The 18,865-nt window shown below is 36.2% G+C and overlaps 1 protein-coding gene across 6 annotated transcripts in view; it reads right to left on the bottom strand.

Annotated features, from left to right (window-relative positions):
• The window catches only part of LOC102217456 (glutamate receptor-interacting protein 2-like), a 192,978-nt gene that overhangs the window by 33,052 nt on the left and 141,061 nt on the right, over positions 1–18,865 (bottom strand). For 4 of the 6 annotated variants that reach the window (XM_023325528.1, XM_023325524.1, XM_023325527.1 and 1 more), the window contains exons 2-4: positions 2,812–2,889; positions 1,016–1,151; positions 484–629 (exon numbers count right to left, since the gene is read on the bottom strand). In XM_023325528.1, coding sequence (XP_023181296.1) covers positions 484–629; positions 1,016–1,151; positions 2,812–2,889 — 360 coding nt within the window. Of the gene's footprint in view, positions 1–483; positions 630–1,015; positions 1,152–2,811; positions 2,890–17,444; positions 17,575–18,865 lie in introns of those variants that run through there. The other 2 variants (XM_014473146.2, XM_023325526.1) reach the window with 2 other exon arrangements.

Here is an 18,865-nt window from a genome sequence, read left to right as displayed (position 1 = left end):
TTGAATGCTTCAACAGACTTTCACAATTTGCAAATGTTATGAATAATTCATACACCATCTTTTACATCAAATCTAAGTAAAACATCAGAAGATTGTTTTTGTACATTTTTTTCTGAAATCTTGAACATTGTAGAATCATATTTGACACACATCTCTATTCTCTAAAGTCACAATGAAAATGTTGTTCAAGTTAAAAGAATACTTTAAATTTAAATCTGCCAAACAGATTCATAATTGTGGGTTTAATTATAGCAGAAAGTATGGTGTGCGTTCAGGTCCTTTTGTAAGATACGAACACTTGAATTTTTTTCTCTTAAGGATTTCAGAACTGAGCTGCCTCATGTACATGGGCTTCAGAAAACATGTGGTTAAAATGCTTATTAAAATGAACAAATCTGAGCCAAGTGAGCAAAACTTATTATTATATTATAGCATATTGACATACTGATTGTAACCTTCTGAAAGTGTCAGTGTGATTTGTACCTGTAGGGGGCAGCTCATACTCCACCTCTAACAGGACTCTCTCTCCAACGTTCTTTAATAAACTAATAATTTCTTCATGCCTCAGTTTGGTCAGATTGATGCCGTTCACAGATTTGATGTAATCCCCGACATTAAGCTGGTCACTCCTGTATGAAAAAATGTATCAAACCACACAACATGTTACAGTGTTTGTATAGACTCAACAGTCACAATACACATAAGTCAGCTGTGCATCTAACTGTTGTTTGCTGTTTAATCATTCCACTCTGTAAAATTCCCAATTAAAATTAATCAGTAAAACTCCAAAATAGTATTGATCTCCAGGCCTTTGGTGGGTATTTATAAGGTTTTCACTGAAACTGTGTTGAAGCGTCACTTTGCACTTTCAAACTGCCTTTTCTTCAGAGTCCTCTGGTAGAAAAGGACAGTATGATGCTTGATGAAAAGAGCGTATTACTCAGTGAGTAGCTTGATGTAGCTGTATGTTTGCTTTAGCTTTTAAATATTTTTCCAAAATGATGATGTTACCCACCTGGCTGCCAGCCCACCTGGCCGTAGATTTGATACCCGTGGTTTCCCATCCTTGTCCGTTCCTCCTGAAATGGTTAGTCCAAGTGTGCTGCCTTCTTTTTTCACCAGTTCCACCATGGTCACCCCCCGTAGAGCTTCTAACCAAAAACAGAAAGGCATGCACCCACACAGACACATATCAGGACAATCCAGCCAAGGGAAAGACAAAGACAAAGTGTACACAGAACAATCAAATACACAACAGAAAAAACTTGTTATTGGATGCTACCTTCATTTTCCTTTCAGATTAAACAAAAGCTGAAAAAAGGGGAAGATAATTTTTTTTTTTTTACTGATCTGTTGTTGCCTTTGGTTTATTCAACAAATGATTTTAGTCCTTTACATTTATATAAACTTGCCTTGCAATCATAGGAAGCTTAAACTATGGATTAAACTTTTGCTTTACATCGACCCCAAGTGAGCAATATTTATTAAGATATGTCAGTTGCATATTTAACAGCTGCATTACAATTTAGACTTCAGAGTATGTAGACATTCATTAATAATGTATGTAATGTATAACACTCAATAAACATCTAAAAATTAAAATTAAGAAAGTACATTTATATGAGAAACTTTTAATTACCTTTATGGGACGATATATGCATACTAACTACCATGTTGACACACTAGCAGGATGTTTGAAGTTAAGATTATATGAAAAACTTTTCCCTGAACCCGTCTGATCATTCTTCTGTGGAAACAAGGATCAAGGAATGGCGCAGCGTCCCACTCTTCCAACAGAGAACGAGCCAACTATTGTTCAATGCAAAATTCCCTGCACACTTAATTAGACTGCGGTGCAAACAGGGACATCACAATATTCAGAGGAACTACACATAACCTGTTCTACAACAATTGTTATCTCCAAAGGGACAGCTACTTCTGGGTTCAGTCAAGATTTCCTGAGGTTAAAAGTTTGATTAATCATGCTTGCAAAAATACTGTAGAGGACAAAGTGGTTCTCAAGAGAGGTCAAGAAAATTACATTTCCAAGACTAAAGATAGAATTATGAACAAATATTTTCTTTTTACAAGGTAGGACATATATATAATTAATACCTCTCCTTTATAACTATAATTATTTAATAGTTATAAAACTCATCTCACAATTTGTTGGTACAAATTATCCAAGTTACCACGTAAATGTTGAATTTCAGTGTTGATGTATGAAATCAAAGTTTCACATTAAAGGTCACAACAGTGACGGGAAAGGCATGATGGCATAAAAGAAAAGATTGTTTTAGTCACAAATGTTTCTCAATGGGAAACATGATTCCAAATTATTTGCAGAAAGTTTGTCTATTATTAAGGCATATTAATGTATTTTCTGTTAGAACTATTAAAATAAACACACAAGTGTTATTCGAGGATTTCTCAATTGATTTATTTGAGCTATTCTCTAAACCCTATCAATACCAGGGGTCTAATGTAATGGGTAACTAACAGAAACAAACTCTTAGTTTAGCCTTTCTAGATGATGAACAAATGCTTAATTAATGGACACCTGCTCATGACATGACTGTGGAGCTGTAGCTATATAGAGTTAGCCTTAATTCACCATTACTAAATGATGGTTAGAAATGTGCTAGAAAACACTTCAGCTGGCCACCACTCGGCCCTTCAGCGCCCTAACCTGAAGTCATTCAGTTTCTGATATATTTGTGGAAATTCAACACCCATTATTTGTGTTCATGGAGAGTTGTTACAGTCACAGATTATTCTGGAGAGGTTTTAAGTGACAGAGGTGTCATGTACCTGGTATACTGTGCCTTCTCAAAGTCATGGTGTGTTCTGGTCCAGAGATGTCCTTTGTTTTTCCATATGGCCCCTCATCTAGAAGGAACGGATACAGCAGTGAGCTGAGCTTCATAACAATATTTTTGCATTATTTTTTTAGTTTTCATGTCTTAAACTTGCTTTTTCAGTTGTTGTCATAATAAAAAGATACTTTCTGACACAGACAGCTAAAATGGAGAGGCTGAAGGGTGAAATAGAAATTAAATCTTCCAGTTTTCACATATAAAAAGATATTACACTTTGAAAAATGCTCAAACATGAAGAAAATGAAGCAAAGGAAGAAACATTCACAATAAACACATAAAAACTTAACCTGGTTAATGTTTTACACTCACATATTGGAGGCTTTACACACTGTAAAAGTCTTAAACATTAAAATATACACAAATATTTTCTATTGGGTTAAAACACGCAGTAAATGTAGCGTTTTTTGTTAATAACTGTTATTTACCACCGCCAGTAAATGCATCAAATTTGCTCGTTTCTACCTTACTGGTCAGTCAAGGGCAAAATCAAGTCTAAGCAATTTGATTGGCTGTGATGGCCCGACGTGTACGTGCTGCTACGTACTGGCAGTCGGCCAGCGGCCGTTCACGGACCGGGCTGGATCTGGGCCATTTTGGATTGTTATTTCTTGCTAACCAGCTGGAGCTACGAACTTTCCTGGACGTTTTGCTTGGTTTTTGGAGCTGCAGACCCGAATCACACTCGTGACCCGGGACGGACTGTTGGACCGGAGCTGGAGCAGTTTATTTCCGTTTCTTCAAAAACTGGTAACCATGGTGGGGTGAGTAACCCATTCCTCGTGGTTGTTTTGGGAGCCGCCATCTTTGGGACTGCTGTTCCGTGGTTGTGCTAACTGAGTCCCTTCAGGCCTTTATAAAGCTAACGGTCTGCTTTACACTGATAAGAGACTGAAAAGTGTGGTTGATACATTCAGTTTGCCAGTCCTGTTTGTTCATTTTTTATGTATATATTATTCTGTTTAAAATGTTTTTGTGCAGTTCTGTGACCGAAAGGTTTCACTGAGTGTGCTAAATACCCTCTTATTGATCTATGGGGGTTTGAGATTTAGTTGTAGCACTTGTTGTGATTAATACCTTATTAATAGGTGGGACACATCCTGTGCTATGGTTCTACTGGACTGAAAGTTAACTGAGCTCTGTTGATGTGCATTGCCCTTGGTTTATTACTGACCAATACGGTTTATTAAATTTTTACATTTTTCAACCTTAACATTTTTCCTCCCTTTTCTTTAGTATAAGGTTAAAGCTGCACTGCACTTAAATCTCAGTTGTAGTTATCTTAGTCTTGCTATTGTGCATAGTTACGGACTCTATTCACAACATACACTGTTGTTCAGTGTATGAGACACTCATTTCTCATTGTGAATATTTGATATTTTGTAGGTGAGAGAAACTGGGTGCTGTTCATAGGGGGAACATGAACAGTGGTTACTTATGTTTCTCAGTTTTATCACTTTAATATATTTTATACAAAGATTTCTGCCCCAATGGGGCAAAAAAAAACTGCCTTTGATGAGCTGCAAAATGCTTGGGAGCTTTTATGACATGAAATACTCACACAATTACTTTTATCTTGAAACCATGTTAAAGCAAAATAAGTATAACATCTTTTAGGTATGTTAAAAACAACAAGTCACACAGAAATATTCAACTTTTGAAATGTTTGATAGCTTACCATGTTCCAGTCGGTCAATAATTGTGTTTATTAAACATTTGATAGAAAGTAGATGAGAGGAGCGAAGGAGCCATGCCATGACAAAACTTTATAGTTAATATTAATATATAAAACTGCACTCAAGTTAGTGTGAAAAAATATAAATGTATTTATCAGTTCATCTCTATCTACTGCTGCATTCAACAGCATCGCCACAAACACAATAACTCATCCAGGAACCATCCAGAAGACGTGCAGACAGCAGGCAGGGGCTGAACTTGCATTTAGTAAGCCTCCTTAAACTTTTAATAAAGGTAAGTCCAGGTTCTCTGCACAGGACGTTTACACATTTCGCATATATGATTTATAATCTTTCTTTCATTCACTCACTATGCATAGCTAAGGGCTCAAATATAGAAGAATTTGTAAAAGTCTTTTTAAATCTTTGGTGTTGTGTTTCTTTGCAGATTCCATCCAAATCTACCTACAACCATCCCTTTGCTCAGCATTGAGATGCTTGAGCTTCTTGATATGATTTAGCTAAAATGTTTTCTCAGTCAGTGGGAAACGCTGCGCATGGCATCAGAGTTCATCTTAACAGCTTCATTACGGGTAAATGCTGTTCCAGGACCTGCTGGAAGTTCCTCTCAATGACTCCAACAGGAGGACTTTACTTATGAAGAACAATGATGAAATATGAACCACCTGTGGAATGGCCCACCTGCTAGAGGCCCTGTATAGTCCTGATGTACTTTCACTGGTTCTTAGAAAGATACTTTCATTTATGTGGAAAGAGATTACTTCCATAATCTGTGAATCAAATCTGATCGTACTATTTTCAGTGTTTGTTTTGCAGTTTCTTCTAATTAGAGTCTAATTAAGGCCTAACTGGGATTTATTGTGAAGCATGTTTTGGGTCAAAGTTTTTGTGTTAAATACATTTTTCATATACGAAGGATTGCTAAGTGTTTGCCATCCCACAGTCTGCAGCTCAGTTTGACAGCTGAGGCTGGAACGGAGGCGGCTGCTGCTGCAGCTGCGCCTGCACATGCTGGTGCTGCAGCTGCGCCTGCTGCGGCTGCGCATGCTGGTGCTGCAGCTGCGCCTGCTGCGGCTGCACATGCTGGTGCTGCAGCTGCGCCTGCTGCAGCTGCGCCTGCTGATGCGGCTGCTGCTGTGACTGAAGGCAGAGGATTTGTCCTACTTCTGAACCTCGGCTTCATCATAAGCTTTCAATGAGTTTTAAAATTCATAAGCCATTTTTCATCTATTAAACTTTAAACTGCATGATAATCAGGGACACTTGCGGCACAGCTCACACATAAACATATTTTATAAACCTGCAAAAATACATATGCACTTTTTTATACTATTTTGTAGATGACATTGCATTTTAAATCTGGCTATAGCACCGAGACACTAATGGACTCTGACAGAGTTTGGAAGGACTTTGCAACATATTTTCAAGTGTTTGTTGGCTGAGAAAGGCTGTTTATCCTGAAGCTGTCACTAAGCAACACGCATGAGAGAAACATTTGTTAAATCTTTTTAGTTTTCTAAGTTAGACATGAATGTTTGGCTGAATAAAAAACATGATTAGATTGAATTTATGTTTTTGTAAAGTGAGTCCTGTTGTGAATTAGCACTACACAGATAAACTGAATTAAAGCAAATGTTTGACGAGTTTAACACATATGAAGAACATTAGATGTTAGTGAGATTGTGACGATGTGGAGCTTCAGTTCACAAATTGGTAGTAATCTCTTCAGATAGATCAGGTTTGATGATTTTTGTTCTAAGGAATAACCACATTCTGTAGCATTTGTTTAATGAAATGTAAAGTTTAAATTTACTCAGTGACTAAAATAATAATTATCTGACTTTTAAACCACGTATAAGATGTTTAAGGTTTTCAACCATCGTGATTAATGTAATTCGATATTCTATATTCCTTTTGCCAACATGCATAGCTCAGTTTAGAACATCTTTTCATCAGCAAAAGGATCATATTGTTATTGTCTCAGAGATGCAAAGGCACAATAAATATATATTGTGTGGTTCCTTTTTAGTTTGGAACCACATTCATAAGTTATCTGGCTGGCTAATATTTGGCTGTGGGACCATCATGTGTATGAAAACAGGATTTCCAAAGGCACAGATTTTACGTCTAACCAGGTATCAGGGATAATTTATGGGTTTGGGGCGTCTATGCCTTCCTGACTTCCTGTGTTTTAGTCAGACCTTACCCCAGACCTCACCAACTCTCAGCTCTCATTCTTTGAAAACAGCAAACTTGTCCTGCCTGTTTATACCACTGAGGTATTATCCATCACTTTAAGGTTTTTCATGGCTTTGCACATGGTCTTTCAACACAGCTTATCTTTTATCTTTCTCAAAATAATGCTGAGACTCGTTTGGTCTCCACTCATTTCCCCCAACCCAGCCTGATAAATTGACGTCTCGCAATGAATAATTTGAATGGGATTAGACTAATGACTGCTGGCACTGTCAGGTAGCTGAACAGGTTGAGTTGCAGATGAAGCGTCAGGCCAGATTTACCTCCTCCAGCAGGCACAGTGCTTGTAGCTTCAGTTTCTTTTCAAACAGAGACAGTAATGACTTTTGCCTGTGCGACAGAACAAACGACACTTTCCATAAGAAAATTAAACAATGTTGTGCTTAATTTTTCACAATGTCGGTGTCATTTCTCTGTGCTCTTCCTCAGTGACCCTATAAAAAATATATTGGGTTAAATAATTATGCTTAACAGCAAATATAATACTTAATACAGTTTTTCTCTTGGTGTGAATGTACTGGATCACACTAACAGCTTCTGCTAGATGGATCAATGAAAATATGTTGAATAGTTTTTTATTTCACAAATCAAAGAAAATGCTGGAACAATGAGACAACATAAGGCTAACCAGTAAAAAACACAGCTTAGTTTGTTTTAAATGAAGCAATGACTTATCAATGTGTGAAACATATTTCACATTTTTTTGATACAATAATCTTTACAGTTCCAGGAAACTTTTGTTTTTTCTTTGTGAACCACAGAGACAGAACCTGATTTATTCTGCAAAACTACTCTTTTGGAACTGAAACCAATTGAGTCCTGAGTCCAGAGAGAGTCCAGACTGTGACCCAGAACCAAACGCCTGCAGGCTCAGCGCTGAGAGGAAAGAGAAAAGCTGTCAGAGCCGAGTCCAGCCGTTCCTCCAGCAGAGAGAGGAACGACTGGGAGCTAATGGTTCAGAAACCCAAACTGGTTTCAAGGAAACAGAGAGGCTCCTGAATCAAACTCTGATCCTGATCTATCAGGGTGATTCTAGTTCTGACTTCATTATTTAACTTCTCCAAACCTGTCCTTAAATTGAAACGAGGATTGGGAAATATAAATTATGCACAGATGTTTGAATTTTTAGTAGGAGAAACAATTTGCTTTTGATGAAGTTAGACATATAAGAAGCTAATTATACCCTAAATGTTAATTCTTGGTTCCCATCAAAAGTCTGTATGATTGCTTGTTCATTAAGTTAATCATTAAAAATATAACATGATTACTAGTAAGTTAATCCTATGAGTGACTAGTTATGTTAAATTATTCAATTTATGTTAAAAAGTCAGTTTGTAACTTTGAAAAACAATAAGTTTCTATTATTTGCTGACCTCATTCACTTCCATAGAATATAAATGAACAAGAAATATAATTTATTTCTTTCAGGTTTGTTATTGATGGAGTTGAGACTGAAAAGATAAAAATCTATAATTTATAAAGGAGATTAATAAGATAGATAACATAAACAACAAAGATTATGATTCCCTACATCATGCATTATGTTCTTTATGAATTATAAATTCCAATATGTAATAAGGAAATTCTTCCATCATGAACAGTGAACATCCTAGAAGCAGCTGTGCAGTTGGAGGTTGCTGCACCTCCTACATCAACAACATTTAAAAAACAGGAGCCGTATTTACGCTTTCTACTAAAAACCATTTAACCAAAGCTGACAAAAGAGTAAAACCAACAAAAAAACCATAAAATCATATATATGGGGGCACAATGTATGTAATTGGGGCAGAATAATTAAATCTGAACTGCTGCAGCATAGGGTCAGGATTTCTGAGCCTCTTTAAACAAAATCCATTGTGGAAAGAAAAACAGTTTTTCTTCAATGAATGTGGTGCAAGGAAATATTTCTCAACTGAAGCTTTTTATGCGTTTTCCAAGCTTTAATAAATAATTCATACAACAGGAGTAGAAAACATGACCTTAAAGTCAGTTTCCCCATTTGCATCAGCGCTCCACTCAAGTTTTAAATGTGTTGTGCTTTTCTAATTAAGAAAAAGAAGTATTAACATGAAAGTTTGTCCATGCATGCCTTATTTCTCTGACATTTAATTTGAAATCTCTAGAATACTCTCTGGACAAAAAAAGTAAACCAAAATAAGCTTATAAAATAGTCAAAACACAAATAGATACATGCTGAAGAGAGCATTAGGCTTTTCTCACAGAACTGTAGCTTAATGCCTCATTTTGTTCATTCAAGTCGACAATCTGTCCTGCTTTAGCAAAAGAACTTGCTGGGATGAAACAAGGCTTTAAATGTGACTTGATTCCTTTTTTATTATTAAGAACATATAAAGTAATCCATTCAGAAATCTAAAACAAAGTATTTTAAGGTTTCTGAAAGACTACTTCAACAAGTTATTAGAAAGCATATGCAATCCGCCTAAATATATGTCTTGCATAATTCTGTTCATCTGCATTGTCTTGTGTTTCTGGACTGAAAGGTCCAGGAAGGAAAGTCAGACATTAATATGAATTTTGAACCTAAAATCCCTCAAACAGAAAAGTGAGAACATGTCAGAATGTTACTTTATGATGAATCTGACTGAAAAGCAACAGCAGTTTTGGGGAGAAAAACATAATTATCTGTGACTACTGGCAATACATTGATGCAGTCTTTAGATAACGTCACCAACATCTGACTTATGTACAAACCTGCAGTCTGACAAGCAGATTTCCCACAGGAGGCGTAATCCTTTCTGACTCCCTCAAGGTCCAGAGTACAATTACCAAAGAAAAGGGTTTCCTCATTCCTTTCGCTCCCTTACACATCTTGCCATGCATATTTATGAACTTATTTTACATTCTAGCTCAAGGTTACCAAAAACCCATTAAGCAGACAATGGAGCGCAGCAACAGAGAGCTGTTGGCAGTCAACAACAATTCACTCAAATACGAAAACTTTTATATGGAGAAAACACAAAAGGCAGTTATGTACGATCTTATTCTGACAGACAATTATGATGTCACATAATTTAAAAAAAAGTGTTTTATTGGTTTGGTTTTTTCCTGTGGACATCACTGAAAAACACACTTTATTTGCCACAGGACTGCTGCACTAAATGGCTTTAGAGTGACGATACAATAGCTTACACAGCAATCACACACACACACACACACACACAATTATTATTTTGTTGGGGGCAAGATATAAAGGGAAATTTGAATACATGAAATGACATGCACAACTACATATTTAAAACTTCAATCTAACAATATGCAGATTATTACACTGTACAGAATGTCAGAGATTTTTTATTTTTGGTAAAATAGTTTATTTAAATCTATACTTCTGATATCTGTGCTTGGAAATTCTTGAGTTCAGGACAAGTCCTGAGTTATTAAGGACGTCATTTAAATCTGAATTTATAGTAAGACTTATGCTACTCTGTTTGATAATCACAGTCCTTTCACATAACTGAAATACTGTTTTTTCCTCATGTATTTACAAAGTTTTTATTTGATTACCAAAGGTTTAGTTTCTCTAATCATTTATCAACAAGAAAAACAAAGAGCTGCATTTGGTAATGTTTGGAGATTTGCAAGAAGTACAAAGAACTCTAAAAATATCCATGTTCACTTTAAACCCTCAGCTCAGACTTTAAAATGGGTCAATGTGGAACCTTACTAACGCAAACCTTCATACTTTTCATTGCATTGTCTGCCAGTTTGTCCTGAATATGTTTGAGCTGAAATGATCTGATTTAATGGCTAAAAGACTAGTCTGCTGTTCAGTTGTTAACTTCAACTCAAGACAGAAAATCAGAAACAGTCAGGCGTATTGAAGCGCAGCACCTTCTTTCCGAGGAGATAACAGAGTTATCTGAGTTTCAGAGTATAAGAAACCAAAACTGCAGTCATGGGAGTTTGGAAATCTTCTGAATTGTGACATAAGTACATCAATTTTCACCAAAGAGCCAAAGGAACCAACAAAGAAAGAACATTAAAAAACAGCAACACATTTCTAATCCATGAAACATATTTGCTTAGAGTTTGCATCAATGATACCCAAATGATACCATTAATTATGAAAATAACTTTTAAAAATATCCAAATGGTTTGAAAGAAGTAACAAATGTCCTGGAGGTAGCAGGTTAAGAGAAGTTCACTACTTTTTGAATTTCCTGACTTTTGGATAATGCTCTTAAATAAAAGAAAAACAGTTTTTAAGTGAGTAGAGAGGGAATGCATAAATAAGCTTTGATTTTAGCCTAGTCATTTTCCCAAACCTCAACTTGAAGAATTCAGATCTTTACTAATATACATGGCTGATTTATTTTTCAAAGGTCAAATGTTTGCTTGAATGCAGGACATTTAGATACAAATACAGTTTAATTACATGTAATTAATTTCTAAGGGTGTACAGAAAATGGATGGATGGTTGGATGAGTCCTGGCCCCATTAGTATGAATATCTTAAATGAAATCTTGATTTTGTTTAACTGATTCTTTTTTGTTTACAGTGATGATGATTTTGTCAGATTAGCAAAATAAGATCAACGTTAACACCTGCTAGTTAAAGAACTTACTGTGTCAGAGTGTTTCCTGTGTGTGAACACACACACGTACACCAACCTGCCTGAGCTTTCTGAGTTACTGAATACCAAGGCATATGATTGCAGCGATTATGATTCTGCAGCCACTGAAGAAGAGTAATTAACCATTGTCTGGGATGGGGCTGACAAACAGTTGGAATGTGGCTATCTCAGCCCCCACTTTCACTCAACACACACAAGCACACACACACTGGAGACCACATTCACTAAATAAACAGTACAGAAAACTTGAAACATGAAGCGCAAACAAAAGCTTGGATGTTGAGAATAATACATGTTAAGTTCACAAATTTCTGCAAACCCGCTCATCCTCAAACCTTACACACGGGTCTCCAGCCCACACATTCTGAACATCTATGGCAGGAACAAGCAGTAATTAGAGAGCTTAATGGCTTGTCTGTTGTGGTTAATTGCAGCCTGTATAGATCTGGTATCGAGGGTGGAAAACGGAGGAGGGTGGGGATGGAAGATGGGTCTGATCACCACTTCACTTCTAATGATCTCAGGCTTTTTTCTTTGTTGTCTAGACTTTTTGCAAAACTTTGAAAACTCAACACAAAAAGCATCCAATCACCAGAGGGGGTGAGTGCTGAAGCAGACACTTAGCTCTAAAAAGGGCTTCCATTATGATAATAACAGGAGCTTTGTGCATAATTCTGACCAGCTTCTGGGATTTTCTTTCTGAAAGTTGTGGCCACTCTTTCAAGCACATTCTCTTCATTTGATTTAAGATATTAAAGGAGTTTAATATCTTGGTTTTAAAAAGCTCATTACATAACTTTAATTTCATAATTTCTATATGCTTTTCTTTGGCAGATTTGCTCCTGAATGTCTGATTATTATCTGCTTTTGAGCCAGTGATGAGTGAGGCCATGATGGGCTCCAACTCCCCAGAGTTTCACAGATGATGTATATCAATCAAAAGTTTGATCATCAAATTATTTTTAGTATGTGAAACTACACAAGTAGGCAGGATGGAACAACTTAACATGACAACAAACATCGTGAAGTAGAAAGGATGTTATGATGAGAACTGCTAGTCATCTTATGTCAGACGCAAACTGACATGAGATGAAGAATAAACCAAGAATACATATTTTTATATAAGTACATTCTATAGATATTCTGCAGATGTTATTAGATATTGCATATTATTACTATTACACGTTATGAATTAAAATATGGCAAAAGAAAAAGCGGCTTTTCCATCTGCTGGTTTGGAGCAAGTCAACCAGGTTAAAGGTCATTTTATCAGACGTTGACGTTACGTGTGGCTGTAATAAACAGGAAGTAGAGGTTAAAAACTAGCATAGACCAAAAGTCTGAGTCAAACAGATGAAGTTTTCAGGAATGTGAGCCAAGTTTGAATTATTCTGTCATGTTAACATTAGCTGTACATCACCAGAAAGAGAAAAGGAAATCCAGTTCTAAGGTTTCTAACAGTGGAAACAGATGATCAGTTATATGAGGTAAGTGTTTGCTAAGTCAGAACTTATTTGGCAAATGTGTTTAAAATTCCTCTTTACCTCATAAACTCTATGTGCCAAAAACCACCTCAAGCAAAAACCTTTTGCTAAATTTTGCCATTTTTATCAACTTTTTTTAATGGAATACTTCAAAATGCTCTTGAAGAAACATTGATGGAAACACAGGTTAGAAGTGAAGGTAAGAAATCTGCAGCGACTGTGTGATAGTTTTGTGTCGGTTTGGGCCAAAATCTCTAAACAATTTTTTGTGACATTGTGGCGTCTCCAGCATGAAGAATTAAGACGGTTCTGACACAAAGTCGGGTCCAAACTGGAGTTGGTAAGGCGCTCTTAGCAAAGTAACCAGTGAGTATAAAATGACAAATGAATGACTCCCTACTTGTTACCTACTTGTTATTCTCTTCTAAATCTCCACTTCAGTTGAGTTGCTACAAAAAAGTAAAATATTTTTTATAATGTAATGCTTCTTAGCAATGTGACAAATTATTTTACAAAAATGACTGCTATCACCATTATAGAGATTGCATGCAGTTTTGTTATGTTCAAAACTTTACCAAGACAAATGAATCAAGTTTCATTTTTGTTCACATTGAAAGAAATAATTTTTATTGATCAGAAAAAGAAGCAGCACAGAATGGACAGTCCAGATGAAGGAATTTTGAATGTGATGTTTTTCAGGCTGTTTCTGTTCAAATGACATGAACTGAAATTCTCCTTGAAGAAACCAGAAAAACTGAAAGAAAACTATATTTTGGGCGATGAAAATCAAACAATGGAGTAAACAACGGAGCTGCAGAGAAATGAGTACAGAAGGAAAAACAGCCTGGCAGGTGCTGAGCAGGAAAAAAACACAAAGCATCAAAACCGCTTTGAAGTTCCAGTTTAGCCTCTTTCTGCCAACATGTCTGAGCCACTGATCCAACACGATATCCTGTTAACCGGTGACGGCGTTCCTCACAGGGTCAGCAACCGAAGACAGAGGGGAACATTTTAAATGAATGTTGAGAGGGATTTATCAGGGAAGACAGTGGCTTTTTTTAATGAGTCACATGGTTTGATCCCCCGCACTCTGCCATGATTTACCTGCAATGCTTGTAAGCTGCTTAAGGTAAGAACATAATCTAAATGACTAAAAATGTAAATGCTGGTGGGAGGAGAACTTCATCTGATGAAGACAGCGACAGAAAGGCGTAAAAATCTTCATTTATAACTAAATCTTGTACTTATCACAGCAGGATGAACATTTTTGTTAGAAATATATTTATTTACAGGTTTTTTAACAGTTGTGTAATGGTTCACATCTTTTCTGCATCACCGTCAGGCTCGTAATGATCCAACAGACACCATGCTGGAAAACGATGGCCTCCAGAAGATAAAGAAAATGAAGTTTGCAGGGAACAGCAGAGAGAACTGCAGGCAACATTCACAAATTATGATAGCATCCTACACACTCCCCGTCTCACAGCCTCTACATTCTCTTTGCTGTTAGACCAATAATACTCAGGAAATTATGTGGATCAAGTCATCTGTAAACCAAGATGCTGATAAATCCCTTGCTGGGAATTTAGGATCTCTAATAAGAATACCAGTGTAAGAAAAGAAGAACATTTTGTTGCTCTTAATAATATTCAGTTGATCTCTGGACTTTTCTTTGAATCCCTTTATGATAATAAAATTCAGCTGCTGCAGATGTTTAACAAAGCATGCAGTGAAATATGAAACCTCTAAAGAGCAGCTTTCCACATAAAGCTGAAAAATGAAACCAGCTTTATAAGCCTCAAACGTTCCATCACTGTTATCAGCTTAGTTAGTCTCTGAGGCAATAGCACCCACCGGCTCCATCAGGGCATGAAATAGGACGGGGCTCACCTTATTAATACACCCTGCTGCATATGGTAAAAGCTAAATCAGTGCTGTATCACATTCTGTTGCTTTGACTCTTAGCTTTCATGACAAGTGAAGCACAGCAGTACATATGCAGATGGTAGGGCTGGCAAAAATGACTATCCTTTCTTTTTTAGAGGTCATGCTACAGCAGCTTGACTTCAGCATCAGAACATCTAAAATGCTAAAGAGCTTCAGTGGTAAAGGCTGCAACTCCTGGTGGCATTTTACGATCAACAAGTCTCCACTGCTGTGCTGCTGCTATCCAAAGACAGCTAAACAGAAGTAAAAAAAGTGTTTAGGTTTAAATTTCAACATTTCTCCTGTGATTCAAAAGAGATACGGTTTTAAACAGGAAACTAACCAGGTTACACAAGTGCACTAATGGATCATCCATTAAGAAATCTGACTGTTAATTTCCAGCTTCATTACAAAAGCTTCAGTATCCTACATGAAACTGGATGTTCTGATTGATTTAAATGTGTTTTGGGTTTTCTGAAATCCTCCACAGGTTTCTACCTTTACCTTAACACTCCACTGGGCTTGATCTGCAGGGATTAAAGGCGGGTCAACACACTGCTTTAAAAATCGGTTCAGAAAGAGGTGGTTAGACAAGAACCGCTGGAGTCAGGTTGGGACAGAACAGACACATTCTAACATTTGGATAAAAATGCTAAGATGTGCATGCAGATCACACTTTGATGCTTTTTAATTCCTGTAAACAAATGTTTATTTTATAAAACCTACAAATAGAAATGAAATAGATTTCTTTAAAAATGACTACAAATTTCCTTTGCTGCATATTATAAGGACATTATATTGTGAAAATTATAAGTTGTCTTTTTTCAACAGCTCAGTTTACACTGATGGGGCTAAATGGATTTTTTATTACGACTGGCAGTCAGAAATGGCTCTTTGAATTGTAAAGGTTGCAGACCGGAATAGGTGGCCAGACAAGCTCAGCAAGGGGAATGTTTGAGTTTTTACAGCATCCAATAAGCACAACTGAATATATTACTTACATGCTGCTATGGGAGCATCTGTAGCATCTTTTGATTTAAACAATAAGAATCTTTACCTGGATCTCTGTCCAGGGGGAATCATAGCGGAGAAAAATACTCAGTCAACAAAGGCTGGATGTCTTGAGTCATGCATAATATAATACTACATACACAAACTGCATTGGTTAAAATCTATAATACCTCAACTCATCAAGCTTTAACTGGATTATTCTGCACTGAAAAAAGGATCCTTTGCTGCACAGCTAGAGAAAAAGACAAGAGCCAGATACAGACCGGTCAAACCTGAAGTGGATAATTCTACAGATTCTTGAAAAGAAAATGGATAATAAAATGCAGAAAGTGGTGAAATTCATGCCCAAACTACCACTGGTTAGAATAATTTAAACCAAGTTTCATACTTTTTGGTTTTTAGTGTAAGTTTAGCATCAGAGCTACAGAGAAAAATGAAGCGTATATGTTATCAATAATTTAAAAAGATTTAGTCAATGCAAATATCTGCAAAATGTTTCCAAAAATGATTCAACAAGCTGACTGCACAGCAATAGTTAGACGCTCCCACAAAGATCCACAGTTCTAAATGTTATTCTTCAAACTACAGGCATCATTCATGCACATCATTTATATCCCATGATGACATTTTAGGAGATTTTTTTAGCATCTTGGGATTTGCTGTTGTGGCGAACTGGCTGGAACGGTCAGATGGGTAAGATTTAAACATCTTACCAGACTCATAACCAACTGTCTATCTGCAGAAGGCCTCAGACCATTTGACCTCACTACACCTCCGTCAAAATACAAAGTATTACTGCTTTAATTATGTGAACCTGACGTAACTTACCCTGTGAAATTTTAGCATTTTTTTGATGATAAAAATGGATGTGGTCCTGATTTATAACTTAACCAAAATTACATTTTAAGAATTATTATTATTATTTATTCCACATTTCACGTTATTTATGTATACTTTTTTAATTTCCAGTAGGGCTAAAATTGATATTAAATAGTCATAAGATTGAGAAACTGTCCACTGTATAATGTCATAATAATAAAATAATTGTGCAAATTATAGTCACTATTCCAAGCTGCAGCCTCTCCTATTTGAAACATTATAAATGCTTTGGAAACCCAAGCATCTTTGAAACATTATGAATATACTCAATGAGTTTTGATTGTTTTTGAAGAGGACTTAATTTGTCTTTTCCCAAAAAAAATAAGAAACAAATCTCCTAGGACACATTAAACACTGTAAACTTTAGAATACAGTGAAAAACTATGTGCAATGAGACAAAGGTAGATTGGATTGATACAGTTATTGGTAATAAATCATTTTCAGTTCTGCGTGTCAGATCAGGTGTTCATAGAGCACAGTCATACTTTTATCCAAGGCATTAAAACCTAAGCTTTTCATCAACGCCTGTCTTAGATGCACAGCGGTGAAATAGATTACAGACATCTTACATGAAAAAAGAAAACAGCACCACCCACAGAGTCTTAGATACACTGCAATAACATCCAACCTGGAACATGCCGAACATCACTTAGGTCATTTTTTAATGACATTATACTTCTACAAAGAGTATTTCTGCATTGGAATACAAAAACAAACTCACCCACACTATTTGCCCCAATGTCTCTTTTCAGACCGCAAAACATGACCGCAGACATTGACTTTTCCTCCTCAGAGTAACATCCACGACAGAGTAAAGAGAGACAAACACTGACAGATTAGAGGAGGATGGAGAAAGGAGGAGACAGAGGGAGAGATGTGGACTGCTGAGCAGTCAGGGAATACAGTGGCGATGATAAGAGATGACTGGCGCTTACGCTACAACCACTCAACCCCCAAGAGAGAAGAGAGAGAGAGGGAGGGAAGGAGGTACACACTAACGGATGAGGCAGGCTAGGTTAAGCCTAGAGAGAAAGTGTTCAGAAATATGCAAATAAAAAGAAACAAACAAAAAAGAAAAGCAGAAGCTAAGAATATGTGGGTGAGTGAGCAACAAAGAGATGAAATAAGGATTAAGCAGGCAGGGATAAACTGTTTATTTTTAGAAAATAAGACGAGAGGATGAGAGATGTTCAGTCATTTCTGTCAAATCATCCATGGTTATTTTAAGAGCAGTATTCACAGATGTTATTACTCTGATTTAGTCAATAATAATCAATAAATTGTTGGTTGAAAAACAAAGTCCTTTTGAGAGATTCAGTTAAACAGCACAGAGTCTCTGTAGCAAACATGCAGTTTGGAAAATCTTGTACTATAAGGAAATCAAAGGAAATACATTATCGCAGTTTTACGTGGCTTAAAACAAACTATTTATACAAATTAATAATCAAAGTATTTTTTTTTACTAAAACAAGTATAACACTCATTCCCAGTATGGGAACTGGACTCTTACTGAGGCTGATAGATGCAACCTAATTCAAAAGACAAAAGAAAAATAGTAAAATTTCTCTTTTTAGACAATGAGTAAATAAATGCTGCTGATTTTTGCTGTGCAGCACAATTAGCATCTGCAGGAAGAAAAATAAGAGTCTAAAGTTAATGTCCGAGCATGCATCTTTGTCATATTAATATCACCCTGTCTAAAGTCAAATCAGCTGTTAAAATGTTAAAATGTTTTGCTTAAATGCATTAAAGAAATGTTATGGGTGAAGAGGAATAACTCGGTTCCAAACAGAGAAATGTCACAACACAGAGGAGTTAATGTGTAAGAGCAGAGTAATGAGTTTGGAATTTATATTACATTAAGCTAAGATGTTTTTCCCCAGCGGCTTCATACAAAACAAGAACAATTTACTAAACATTACGAAGCACCAAAAATGTCCACAAAGAGAGACGCCGAGCTCTCAAAACAAATTTAATGAGTTTTTTTTTTTACTGTGAAAACGCTGCTGTCTAAGAACTGCGGTTAGAAATGTCCCTGGATATTAAATGTAGAAATTTGGTTTAAACTTCAAACAGATCAAGAAAAACAAAACTTTTACATTGATTTTTTTTCTTTTTACAATAATAAATATGTTTGTAGCT

This window comes from Xiphophorus maculatus, chromosome 20 (genome assembly GCF_002775205.1).
Source record: "Xiphophorus maculatus strain JP 163 A chromosome 20, X_maculatus-5.0-male, whole genome shotgun sequence".
NCBI classification, from domain to species: Eukaryota; Metazoa; Chordata; class Actinopteri; order Cyprinodontiformes; family Poeciliidae; genus Xiphophorus; species Xiphophorus maculatus.
The sequence above is the reverse complement of the archived record's forward strand: the minus strand, read 5'-3'. Positions and strand labels throughout refer to the sequence as shown.